We start from the raw sequence: 14748 nt of genomic DNA on the forward strand, positions 1-14748 counted from the left end.
ACACTTGTAAATACATTTATATTCTTTTCAACTAACAGCATTTGTGTTTATAAAAGCTTGCAAGTCAGGAAAAATGTTCTGGAAAGCAGAAGGCAAGATGAAATTTAAAAATATGAGTGAAAACATAGCTAAAGCAGAACACTACTTCAAGTGTACCAAAAATAGACACAACTATTTGCATCTTGCAGCAAGACATTCTTATTGGATAATAATGGCTGTATAGTCTTGTTTTAAGGGTCTCTGCCTCAGTGTATTAAATTATCATGTCTAGTCAACTCCGAGAGCATTAAAACGTACCATGTCTAGTCACCTTGTGTATATTTTACAACCCTGAAAATGAGTTCTTATCTGTCTAGATATGATGCACCATACAAATAAATGTACTTGATAAAAAAATGAGACACAATGACCAAATAAGTCAAAAGCAAATTTGTGGTATTACACTGATTTACTGTCTTCTGAATAGCTTTAAACATAAAAATGCTGCCAGTGAACTTGCATTAATTTTCCACAGAAAAAATGTTTCAGTCATATATGACACAAGGAATTTGTAAAATATAAATGGGAATTATGTTCAAATTATTCTGTGAGGTTAAGAATTATACAGATTGGACATATCAAAAAGGTAACCATTTTCTCTAGGTTTCTTAATCAAAATTATATACAGATCTCAAGGTTTTCATATAAACTTCATCACCTGGATCACCTAAAGAAACAAGTGTTATGGCACCTTGATGACTTGGATTGAATGAGAAATGTAATTTCACTAATAATCAGATAAACTAGACAGCAAAACAAACTGGGTTACCATATCACAATTTAAGCTGCATACTTAAAATTACAGTTAAGTACTTACTTTCTTCTTCTATTCTCAGGAAGAAATTTTAATTACAACAAGACCTTGAAAGAGTGTTGGTTTGTGACCGTTTATTTAAACAATTCCTTCTTAATGGTGAACACTACTTCAAGGTTCTTATTACTACATCTAGCAACGCAGAATGACGCAACTAAAGTTCTGAAGTCTGCCTTCAAAAGAGGAATGCACACACAAAATATGTAATAATCTATAAAACAGGGAACAAGGATGACACACTCCTATCATAACTGTACAAGTTAATACTAGGCAGTGCAGTGTCTTCAGTCTTGCGAACATCTGACGAAATGCTTGTATCCAGCATGGAAAAATAAAAGATGCTGGGATGCATCTTTCTGTATTGTACACTTGAGGGCTATTTGCTTCCACAACTGTTCATTTCACATTTCATCATCCAGCCCATAGTCCTCTTCAGGGAAATCTCCCACTGTTACTTGATGTGGTTTCACAAAGGCACCATATTTGGGCAAGCACTCGAAATACCTTTTTCCACTTACACTGAAATGAATTAATAGAAAGATTACATTTCTAGTTGTTTCCTTCCTTCCTAAAATGTAAAAACAATATGCAGTTGAACCTACATACAGTTCCATATAACACAGAACTTTCAAAGCTTTTCCAATGAAATGGCAAATTCTCAGTAACAAAAACTGTCACTGTTACGCTGCATTTTGCAAATTGCACAGGCAATTAATCCTTTGGAATATAACCCTTAAATACTACATCACAAATTTTAGAGTAAGGCCCTTCACACAAAAAAAAAACAACCAGTCTCTTCCAGAATTTGCTTATTGGTTTCATCTTGTCTTCCAGAACATGAGCTGTACTAGGTGAAAATAATCCTCCATTATAGACAGCAATGTCACCTTGGAAAAGGCTTTCTGAATAAACTCCATGCATCATTTAACTCAGTCATCTCACTGTTTGCAGCCTCAGGCCCAAATACCAGGTCCAGGCTAAGTGGACAATTCAGATTTCTAATCATCAGAAACATTCTGATTATGTGACCAAACAAATCTTCTCAACACCCCAGAAGAAGCAGAAGCACTAGACAGTGCCAGCACAAATCATATACACTTCTCAGAGCATGTTTGGAAACTTGAGTCAAGTTAGAAACAATACGATTCAAATGTGATCTACCTTCTGGAGACAAAGCAACATTCTTCAAAATTATACGCACATTTTAACACAAGCTTCATCATATAGCCATAACAATTCAAGATCCTAAAGGTTTAACATAGTAGAAGCAAACAGTTACTTACCTTGTTTGTCTAATCACGTGCCCTCCTAATCAGAGGGAGCCAAGTTATTGGAAGCCAAAGATTTCTTGTTAGCTGTTGCTGCTGGAGTTAATCCAGCAGTGTCATCAGACATTTGAGAATTAAGATATTTATAACTTGAAGAAAACCTATACTGCTTATCGGCTTTCTTTGGAACTACTGACAGTGACTTAGGAGCCTTGAGAGCAGCTTTAAAAGAGTCTTCAAAAGCTGGCAAAATGGGAGGAATAAGTGCAGAATTAGGAACCTCTTCATCCAACAGATTATAAAATCTGCCCAATTTTTGGGTAGCCCCTGTTATCTCCCAAGCATAAACATAGGAGTCTAGTAACAGTTTCAGCAAAGGAGAAAAAGCTTGTCTAAGATTAACTTCAGGTTCACTATTTAAATTAACAAATTTGGGTGATTGATTCCTAAGAATCACCCGTCTCTGTAAGAATCTGTAACCTCTTTAAACATGCACTGTTCTCTGGAAATACCTGCATTACAACTGTGAAAAGGCAAACAGTCCCCAGAAATTGACCAACTGCAAAACACTCAGCCAAAGATACAAAATCTGACTTATACACACAAGCAATCTAGTCATCTGACATGTAATTAATTTTGTTTCCTTTTTCTAGGAAGATCCCTACTAGGAGGATGGTCAGGAGAAAGCTTACTGCCCCTGGCAAGAAGTCTCTTTCCCCATACAGCTCCTGTACCTAAAATGATTGGTTCTCCCATACTTGTAACAGGTACCCAAAACAGGCTATGAGAACATGTCTAATCCCAGGTCCACAGCGGCCATTACAGCTGGTTTGCAGAACAGTCTTTCACCACACCATAGTCACTAACCGTAGGCTGAGGCAATGATTTTACTTGGTTTTTTTCCCTCTTTTTAGGTACAAGCAGTATGGAGGAAGCATGACTGGAAAAAATATCTATGCTGTAGCCAAAGACAAAACGAGATTACCAGTACAGTAAATTCAGTAACATTGGGGGAAGTTAAGTACTTACTAGTAAGCATCAAGCACACGTTCCCTCTTCAAACTAGTAAATACAAACAGTATACTGAAAATTGAGAGTGTAGAGATTAAACTTTCAGTTAGAAATATTACAGAGCATTTATTACTTCAGAAATGAGAAAACATTCTAATTCCGTATAAAAAAAAAAAAAAAAAAAAAAAAAAAAAGAGTAATGGTTGGGAAAAACGCATTCTGACTATAAAAGCACAGCCCAAATACTTAATATATATTTTTTTATAAAATTACAGTTTTCCACACAAAAGTGAAAAAGAAGCCAAATAAACGAAGTAGAAGCACATAATTCCTTACTTAATTTAAATCTACGAAAAGCATATACTCAACCAAGAAATCACCAGCTATAAATGTATATAAGCTGAAAAATGGTGCCACAGTTCTCGACCACTTCAAATGTTAAAAATACATTTCTTTTATAAAAAAAATAATTAAAAATGAACCACTAAGGTAATACAGTTCACAAAGGTTAAGTGCTTTCATCTGCTGAACGCAGACTTCATCAGAAGCCTGTGGCACCTTTTTTCAGCATATATACATTTATAGCTAGCAATTCCTTACTTAAGCCAGCATTCTTAAATTCTTAAGGTGGAATACCACAGAGCTATTTATACACATATATACATACATATACGTGTGTGTGTCTGTGTGTGTATATATATATATATATATATATATATATATATATATATATATATATATATATATTCACACACACACACACACGTACACATACACGTGCGCGCGCGCACACACACACACACACACGTACACATACACGTGCGCGCGCACACACACACACACACACACTTATCTATATATGTATTTTAAACATTAATGACTGGAATAGGCCCCAAAAGAAGTCTTATCTATTAGGCAAGAAACTTTTGACTAACTGCTGTCCTTCTAAAAGAGAGAGACTTCTGTTCAAGCCTGCAGTAAAATTGTGAAGATTTAACTGACTCTGGTTGCTGATCTACTTTTCTCCTAAAAGAGAGTAGCTTATCAGTAGCCTGAGTGGGCGAGAGGGAGGGTAGTTAGAACTTTGGCAAGCTGGATGGGTGCCCTGTCCTTGGCAGGACACTGCCCATTGGCTACTGCAGCAGTGAGAATGAAGAAGATTATTGTGGTGACTCCCTTCTGGCCCATGCAACAGTTGTTCTCCCTTCTTTGGGAATAGCCAGTGGTAATTACCACAGGCTTCACCACAGAATGGATCTACTCGCACAACAGGGGTGTTTGATGCATCCCGACATCAATCATCTTCAACTGACTGCCTGGATGATGGTCTCAATTCCTTTAAGGGCTTTGAGGGAATGAAGCAACAACAAAGATGGGGGAGGGACAGAAGGGAAAGCAGGAGGCTCTAGGAAAAGGGAGATTAGTACAGAAGTATCAGAATAGAGGCAGAAGCAGAACACAATATATGCAGTAAATCAATTTACAAAATACAATCAACAGGCATTGGTTACTGTAAGCCCTTTAAGGCAGTGCATGCAAGTTTATGAATAAAAACAGAACAGCACAGTACATATCAGTTAAGTAAATTTTGCTCTAAAAACAAAGCAGCTTAAGTAGATAAGAGGCATTAAGTAGAACACTGTATAGCATGTAAAAACACTTTACAAAATGCACTCTATAGTAACTGCACTGTCCTCTTCAGTTAACTGTAGTACATTTATTATAACTAACAAAGCAGATATAATAGAGACCAGCCCAGAAATACTTGTATAGAAAGCAGCATTTCAGTTATTGTAGTGCCCAGAAAAACATACAGGTAGTGCTTTAAACAGTGATGGTGAAAAATGGAACTTGGGTTACAAAAACCTAGTGGACACAGTTGGATGTTAAAGAAGCTCACAACTGCATTTGAAAGAGACAGACCACACACTGCAGTTTTATTTAAGCACTTAGCACAATAACAACCATACAAAATAGCATTGGAAAACTTGGATGGAAATAGCATTTTGGTAGTGTGCTCACTCGAATCCTTAGCCTGGAAGATATAATCAACATCAGAAGAGTGCGGAGAGACACTAACAAAGTATAGCAAAATTCAACAGTTTAAAGCAACCAATAAGACCCAGTAAAACAAACGCAGTGCACAGACAATAAAAAGTACAGAATAATATAACAATAACAGCTTTATATATAACACTTAAGTGGCATACATACTTAGGAGGCAGAGAAAATTCCCCTCATAAGGACAAAAAGGCTATCTGAAAATGGCGCCAGTTGTTTTGAGAGAATAAGTCAGTTCAGAGAGGAAGTTGATCACAGGGGCAGGACAGATACAGTCTGAGGAAGAGGCAGAGGATGAAGGAAATGTAGTCAAATCCAGTAGCAATGGGACACAGGCTCTAAAGGAAAGGGGAAAGAGAGGTTCAGTGGACAGTAATGATTCCTTGCAACTTTGAGGCAGCTTGCCAGACCACAGTAGAAATAGATCAGTTAGCAATGTGTGCTGCAAGACAGTGGAACAGTTAAAAGTAGGCAGTTCCTTGAAGTAAGAAATGTATGCAGGTAACAGCAACCTAACACTTGCTTGCTTAATAGTTCTGTACAGTTGTACAGCTCTTGGTGTTAATAGTTGCTAAAAAGATAGAAGAGAAATGGAAGGAGAAAGCTCAGGGTGAGGGGGAGTCAAACAATATTTGTTTGAGTTAGTGAGCATGCCACTAGTCAAATAAGCACTAAAGTGTTTTACTACACATAAACTTGCCTACTACACCAAGAAGATTACTGAGACTAATAGTTTCCCTGCAGGTGAGACTTAAAGTCTTGTATTTCTTGCCACGAGGAAGTTGCAGAGGGGTGGGAGATCTAGTTAAGCAGGGTTAGTCAGGCAGGTGTGCTCACTGGGAATTTGAGAACAGCAACTGTAATAGGGGAAAAAAACTGTTAGGACATGGGTTTTTGGAGGGATGTAAGACAAACTATAGGATTGCTGAGATAGTGTCTCAGTGTAGTAATAGCAGAACTAGACAGGGAGGATAGGAGACAGGGTTGTTTTTTTTAGGCACCTGTTTTCTGAGGATGTGCACCAGGTACTAACGGAGGCAGGAAAGACTGCTGCTAGAAAATCATATATTTGAAAATGGGAAAAGGTTTTAGAGTCGGTGCCAACAACATAAGCAGCACCCATTCAGGGCTAGTTTTTCCTCTGGTTTTACAATATTTGTGTGAGTTACTATCCTATGGCCTTATTACTCTATCAAAGTTCATTTATGCCATTCAGCATGTCTGCCCATGGGACGGCCACGGTGGTGCAGCGGTTAGCGTTGCCACCTCACAGCAAGAGGTTCTCTGGTTAGATTCTCGGCTGGGGTGCCTTCTGTGCGGAGTCTGCATGTCCTCCCTGTGGTCGCATGGGTTTCCTCTGGGTGCTCCAGTTTCCTCTTGCATCCCAAAGACATGCAGTAGGTGGATTCGACACACTAAATTGGCCCTAGGTGTGAGTGTGCCTTCTGTGGAAGGTTGAGCGCCGGGCTGGCAACTCGACACTGTAAAACTCCACTGCCAATCATGAGCGGTCAGATGATCCGCTGTGGTGACCCCTAACCAGGAAAAGCCAAAAGAAGAAGAAGCATGTCTGCCCATGGATCCAACTCCCTTTCAAGGCAGTTGCATGTCAACATGTTCTTGAAAAGGGTTTTGCATAAGTGGCCTCCAAGTAAACCGATGGCCTCGACTTGTGATCTTTTTTTTTGTGTTACAGAAACTAAAACTTCATACATTTGAACCAGCTAATCTGGCTGACTTGAGTTTCTTAACATGAAAAATTGTTTTCTCGATTGCTCTGACCTCTGCAATATAGGTATTTGAGTTGCAAGCTGTTATGGTGAATCAACCCTACCTTCTTTTCCACAAGGACAAGGTTTCTTTGAGAACTAATCCTTCTTTTATGCCTAAAGTGGTATCAAGTTTACTTTAAGCCAAACTATATAGCTCCAAATTTTCTTTTCTAAACCTAAAAACGAGGGAGAAAAGATACTCCATACTTTGTATGCCTACAGACAACTTGGGTTCTATCCTGACGGAACTAAATCTTTCAGATCATCACATCAATTGTTCATTTCTTGTGAAAGTAACAGCAAACAACTGGTGTCAAAACAGACTATTTCCAAATGGTTGTCTAAGGCTATTACTTTGGTTATACTTACCATGACAAATCTATTCCAGGCAGGGTCAAGGCCCAATCAAAAAGGACCTTGGCTTTTTGAAAAAAGGTTGGATTCTAGCAGTATTCTAGAAGCTGCTACTTGATCTTCTGTACACACTTTTACAAAGTACTATAGGCTGGATTCCTTCTCTAGGTCTAGATCATGTTTTGCTAGGACCATTCTCCAGGGGCTCCTGGATACTTCTCCTTCCACCTCCTAAATGCAGTTAGCCATGGTAATCTACTCAGATATCTAAAGCTACTGTAGCTGTGATCAGCATTAAGAACATAGCACAGTTGTGCAAGTTGGACTTACCATAGCAGCAGATGTTTGAATGATCACTGCTGCATTAACCTCTCCTTCCTTTCCCCTTGTTTTTTGGTGCGTTTTTTATGCCGGGGTGTTGACATTCATTTTTTGTTATTCCTAACCTTGTCCTTTCAGAGCTCAGCCTCCCTTTCTCTGCTGGCAGGAAAGCTCTGAAGGGCTTTGTGCTGAAACGTGTCTTAGTCAGCTCAGCTTAACAGTCTGGGCATATGAACTGCACCCTGAAGCTTTGGAAGCTGGCCGGCTGTTATATCCTTGGCAGGAGATTTTATATATCCATATAGCCAAGGCTAATACATCAGTGATCATCCAAACATCTACTGTTAACAGTAAGTTCAACTTACACAAATGTACTTTCTTTTAGTTTGCTTTTAAATGCGTCTATGGTTATTTGTTTGTCTGACTTCTTATGGGAACTGGTTTCAAATGGCTGGTGCCAGTGCTTAAAGTGTCCTTTACCTATTGCTACTTTTAATTTGGGCCTAATGAGGCTAAGTTGTCTTGTACATTTTAGTACGTTTGTTGTCCGACATGTATTTTTGTTCATAATGGGAGTGCAATACCCAGCCTAATTTTGTAGATATATGGGAGGAAAGCAGAGTTGCCTTTTCATGAACAGGTAACCACTTAACACATTGTAAAAGCTCTCCTGAATGGGTTAGTTGCCCTAAAAGTAAAACTGCAAATTTTATTTATTGCTGATTGAATTTTATGTGTTGTTACTACAGTAGAAGGTAGTGTGAGAACACATACGATTTTTAGAATTAGTACATTCTTAGACAAGGCGGCAAGCAGTGGATGCGAGAAGATGAGAAACTTTGTAGCTTTGTTTAGGTTGTCCCAGGATTTTGATGATAATGTTCCTGGGTCTGTGGCAAGCGCAAGTCAAACACTTAGGAAGCAGTTGCCAGGCTGTACATTCAGCTAGTGAAAATGCCACTCCCCTTCACTGCACCTAAGAAATATATTGAGAGGGTAAGAGGAAGGAATATGCCAGAGCATTTTTCAAAAATCCAGTGTTTGCCTCCAGGCAGTCTGGAAATAAACCAAAATCAACTGAAGAGCTCTTCTAGATGCATTTTCTGTTAGGAAAGATTCAGAATGAATTTTGAAGTACCACTATGTGTGCAACTAACAGGAACTTAAGAAACCTATCAAAAAAGATAGAAAGCACCCTTATGTTCAAATTCTTAGGCTAACATATTCTAAAAGATGGGCTTTTCTCTAATTAACAATATCACGGATGCGTATGGAATTAGTTGATAGGCTACAAAGGAATTCTATTTTGTAGCAAATATCAACATACCTATCAAATATTAGAGAGTCTGTTATAATAGCATTGGGAATGAAATATTACTTTCCCTATCAAATGTATGGGTACAGAGTAAAGTAACCTGCCCTCCAAACAGAACTAGTGAGAAGATGGTGGACATGGATATGAAGGTTGGAGTACTACCTGTGACCAAATAGTAAGAGAGGTCCAAAACCATTTGAGAAGAATGAATTTCTTCTTTATTCATGCTATGCATTCCTTTCCTTTGGAGATACATATATTCCTAATAAAGGTTTGTATCCTAAGAAACCTTCAAGGGTGAAAGACGAACCTATGCTCATCTAATGTGAACCTTTGGAGATACATATATTCCTAATAAAGGGTGACATTAAAGACATGCAGGTAGGTGCGAGCGTGAATGGGTGTGCCTTCGTTGAAGGTTGGGAGTCGGGCTGGCAATTCGGCACCATAAAATCCGCTGCCAATCATGAGCAGACCAGAGTTCCGCTGTGGGGACCCCTAATTGGGAAAAGCCAAAAGACATTTTACCCTAAGAAACCTTCAAGGGAAGAAGATGAACCTATGCTCATCTAATGTGAAATGACAGTCCTAGTCCAGAAACTTGAGAAATATGAGTAAACATGGTTAAAGATTTTGCAAATTCTCCTATGTCATGCTCTTGAATTTAAATTTACATACATAAAGACAAAGTTTCACACCCAAATGGACACTAAAAGACAACTAAGGAAAATGTATTCATTAACATCAGTCTATCTCCTCTCCTATTGGTAGTTATGTTGATTATTAAGTACACAAAAGCTACACATCTGAATATATCGCAAAAACAGCTTTACAGAGTCTGACATTATTTTATACTCATTCACTTGACCCAGCACAATTTAACTTTGAACCCTAAAGTAAGGCCCACCCTATATGACAATATCATATACCAGAGGGGGTATGCAGCTGTCTAGCTAATGATCACTTCACAATAAGCTCGCCAATTCATCACGACCAGCTAACTGAATGAAGATTATCAGACTTCACAAATTACTACTTTCTTTGAGGTTATGTTATGTCTAAGTTAATCACAATTACCATGATACAGCACCTGTGGCAAATAGGGACAAAACAGAGTCCAGGACACCCAAGATCAATTAGTGGTTTGGGCTTCTGACTTGACATCATTGGCAAGGAAGGAGGATGTGTGGACCTACTTGGGGGGCAGAGAAGAGCCAACCACACACACACAGACAATATCTCTCGAAAGTGGTGATGGGAGTTGAGCTACCTAGGTTGGGCATTAGCTCACCAAGGCACAGATGCTGGTAGCGGTGAATCTTGGCATTCATGTCGAGAACACATAATGTAAGGCTATGATTGGAGACCTGATCAAAATTCTTAGTGCACGGAGCTTGATCTGCTTTGTGTACTACTAGTTACAGTAAAAAAAAAAAAAAAAAAAATGCTATGTGTTTTGCTGGCGTTCAAAGCCATAAAGCACTTAGCAATCACTGTCAGCAAGGCAGTGCAACACACAGTTGTCTTGTTTTCACTTACCATGCCAGTAAACTGTCCAGATTTTCACATAATGCCCAAAATTTTGCCTCGTTTGCTTGGTCTGCTCCTCATACAGTCTTTGGTTTAAAGAGAAATCATGAAGGATTAAAGACACTAAATAGTGTCATATATTTAAGTTTCAGACTTTTTATTCTTCAGAATATGCAAGTGAACACATTTCTTGTTACTCTAGAGACTCTATTAGTTTGTAAGCGGAAGGGACGCCCTACTGGCATGGTCAGCAGACACAGCCAATCTTTTTATTTATTTTTTTATTCTGTTGCTGTCATTTACTGATCTGTACTGGCAGATGGGGTGCTTAACATTTAAGATCGGGGTCTTGCGCCACATATCACTTAACTGAGCTGTCTTTTTCTGAATATCTGAGCATAATCACCGTGCTCCATGCACTACATATATATATATTTATATACATATATATATATATATATATATATATATATATATATTTATATACATATATATATATATATATAAAACAAATATTGATAAATCCAAAGCTGCACACTGCAGGATCTTTGCTTAAACTGTAAATTATCAGGAAAATAACAATTACAGCTAAATAAAGGTCTACAAACAGAAATAAGCAAGTTCTCAACACATTGTCTGATCTAATAAAGCACTCTCCTTAGTGGTTCTGTGTTTTGGAAAAACTTCCTTCCTCTCTGAATTAGGCTTTTTTCTTCTGTGTGCACTCTCTCTATAAATGCAAGCCATTATGTCCCAAGATGCACTAGGAAAATGCTCCTAACCACTGAGCTCATCAATTCATTCCAGTCACTAGCAGGCATACTTCCTGGAAACTGAGAAACACAATGGAAATTTTGCAGCTATACTGTTATGAGGATATATACATTTCTGACAAACTGAGCTCCCAACAGCAGAAAATGAATAAAGGGACTGGCCAAGGAAAAAGGAATCAGGGGTGTTAAACTAACCTAGACCCACTGACAAGGGTTATACTTTAGAGACTGACTGAAACAGTAAGAACGTAACTTCTATAAAAGACCCACCCTCTGTTAGTCTATCACTGGGAAGAATTCCAAGACCTGAAGCACACAAGTTCTAAAAGAAAGACAACTATTGTCATGGTCCAATCAAGAATACCTGTTGAAGGAGGGAATATGAGATTAAGTGACCATGACACAAAATGTCTGCAAAGGAGACATTCTTAAACACAAACTGAAGTGATTGCACCCATGAAGGAGTGTCATCTGACAACAGAACTTTTCCGAGAAGCAGTCTGCAGCCTTGTGGCAAAAGATGATGCAAAAAGCAGCACACTTAAAAAGGGGATAACTCACCTATCAATGGAAACTGACCTGGTGGTGCACAGCTGGCTACTCTGTTTAATAATTCTGACAGCAGTTTTCTTTGGGGGGTGTAGGGGGTGGGACAGACTTAAGGAACTCCCTTATCTTTGTGAAAGACATGATGTGGCTCCCTACAAATATCAGTCTGAAGCTCTAAGGCACTGGCAGCAAAAATGATAAGCCAAAGATAAAACACTTTCTAAGAGATGAACTTTAAAGCTGCCGAGACAGCAGTGTCAGGTGGTACATGGGCAAGTGTGTAAATATCAAAATTCAACCACAGACAAGGGGCTCTTTTGAGAAGGATAGACAGGAAAAAGCACAGTTGGCTTAGATACTCCCATAACAGCAAATATAAGAACAGAATCACTGTTAAAATAAATCAAACGCATGCTTTTGAATAAAGCTATAGATAGTTATTTTTCTGGCCCCGACCCCATGTGCAAAAATGGGAAAAAGGGGTTGTGGATGGATGGATGGATATTTCCAGCAGATCCTTGCACTGGTTGCAATCTATCTGCCTGACTGCAAAACAGACCATATCAGTTGCCTTGTACTTTTTGACTGCTAGAACAGAGACTTAAACATGTTCTTGCAAAAGCATAAAGAAGTCACGTGTATTTGCACATGTGCAAACATACACACGCGCGTGTGTTTATTTATATATATATATATATATATATATATATATATATATATATATATATACACACACACACACACACACACACACACACGCGCGTGTGTTTTTATATATATATGTGTGTTTATATATATATATACATACACACACACAAACATTATTGTGAGTGTATAATTTATATACACATATATGTATTGTGTATTGTGTGCGTGTATAATTTATATACACACACACACACACAACAGAAAATTTATAATTTACAGAATAAAACAGTCTGAAAAAAGTAGTTATGTACTGCTGCATAACAGCCGGCCAGCTTCCAAAGCTTCAGGGCACCTTCCATGCACCCTGTGTCAGCTCGAGTTGAGTTGAGCTGACTAAAAACCCAAGCCCTTTTGAGCTTTCATGCCAACAGAGATAGGAAGGCTTATCCCTGAAAGGACAATGCTAGGAATAGCAGTGATCATTCATTCAAACATCTACTGGTGTGGTAAGTTTACCTACACAACTGTACTATGTTCTTCACATTCATTACTGCTGCAGTAGCCTAAGCTATACAGGTAGATTACAATAGCTTACAAACTTTAGGAAGTGGAAGGAGAAGAGTCAATGAGCTCCTAGGGAATGGTCTTAGCAAAGCCTTCTCTAGAACTAGAGAAATAATGAAACTTATAGTGCCTTGTAAAAATATGTGCAGAGGACCCAGTTGTTGCTTCAAGAATGCTTCTAGAATTCATCCATTTCCAAAAAAGCCACTGATTGAGCAACGGCCCTAGTAGAGTGGGACTTGACCCTGCCAGGAATAGTTTTCCTTTGGTGAGTATAACAAAAGTCAATAGCCTTAAACATCCATTTGGAAATAGTTTTCTTTGACAAAGGTTGTCCCCTTCTACTAATCTTTATAAGAAATGAACAACTGATGGAAGATCTGAAAGATTTAGTTTTGTCAAGATGGTACCAGAGTTGTCTATGGACAACCAAGGTGGGAGCATTCTTTCTACTTCAGTTTTAGGATCTGGAAAGAAAAAAAAGAGGAGATGGTTTGGTTTAAAGTAAACTCCAATACCACTTTAGGCATAAAAGAAGGATTAGGTCTCAAAAAAACCCTATCCCTCTGGAAAATGAGGTAGGGTTGACTCACCATAAGAGCTTACAATTAAGCTACCCTTCTTGCAAAGGTCAGACCAATCAGTAAAACTGTTGTCAATATCAACTTCAAGTCAGCAAGGTAAGCTGTTCAAATAGAGCATGTGTTAGCTTCACTAATACAAAATTAAGATCCCAAGGAAGGAGCACCAGTGTTCTGTCAGGTCTCTCATGCAAAACCCCTTTCAAAAACAGCATGAGAATACACTGAAAGAGGAATTTCCATGGGGAGACATGCTGGAATGGCCAATAAACGAACCTTGACAGAGGACAAAGAAAGGTTATAGGATAGTAGCTCAGAGAACAACTAGCTCTGAATAGGTGCTGATTATGTTTGTTGGCACCAACTAGAAAACCTTCTCCATTGGCTACTATATAATTTTCTAGAATCAGGCTTTCTTGCCTCCATTACCACCTACTGCACATCCTCAGTAAATGACTGCCTTAAGGGAATTAAGACCCTAACATCCTGGGAGTCAAATTAAGTTGATTCGATCAGGGTGTATCAAACAACCCTGATCCTGTGCGAGTAGATTGAGTCTGTGAGGAAGCTTGTGGTAATTGCCCCTGGCCACTTCCAAAATATAGGAGAACTTTTAGTTATGTACTCACCATAACCTTCAGATGTTTGGGATCCATCTCGCCTACATTCTGACTGATGGGTTCGGAGCCGATCCCTCGGCTCCGACTCGGCACGCTTATGCCAAAGAGCGAAGTCTCTTATTGGCTGAGGTTACTATATCCCAGGATGCACCGCTACCAGTCCCCCAGATCTAGTTTGTCCGCATACATGCACTCACGCACGCACTGCTTATATAACATCGCCAGATGAAACAAGATAAAAACAGTAGAACTCAAACCGTTCAATCTCTTCTGATCTCCAAGGCAGGGGGAAGGAGGGTGGGTATTAGGAATGTAGGCGAGATGGATCCCAAACATCTGAAGTTATGGTGAGTACATAACTAAAAGATGTTATGTGATCCTATCTCGCCTACATTCTGACTGATGGGACAGCGTCTCTAGCACCTGAATCCTGGGTGGCTCACTGGAAAACACTCCTGAGTACCGTGGAACCAAATGATGCTCGCCCTTTAGATGCCACATCCAATTTATAGTGGGAAATGAAAGTGT

General features: G+C 38.8%; 1 protein-coding gene across 2 annotated transcripts in view; it reads right to left on the bottom strand.

Annotated features, from left to right (window-relative positions):
• Positions 1–418: 418 nt before the first annotated feature.
• TBCB (tubulin folding cofactor B) overlaps positions 419–14748 on the bottom strand; it is a 781868-nt gene continuing 767538 nt past the window's right edge. For both annotated transcript variants that reach the window (XM_044078357.1, XM_044078427.1), the window contains exon 6: positions 419–1372. In XM_044078357.1, coding sequence (XP_043934292.1) covers positions 1255–1372 — 118 coding nt within the window. In that variant the 3' untranslated portion in view covers positions 419–1254. The remainder of the gene's footprint in view (positions 1373–14748) is intronic.

This window comes from Protopterus annectens, chromosome 1.part0, assembly GCF_019279795.1.
Source record: "Protopterus annectens isolate FY-2018-M chromosome 1.part0, PAN1.0, whole genome shotgun sequence".
NCBI classification, from domain to species: Eukaryota; Metazoa; Chordata; order Ceratodontiformes; family Protopteridae; genus Protopterus; species Protopterus annectens.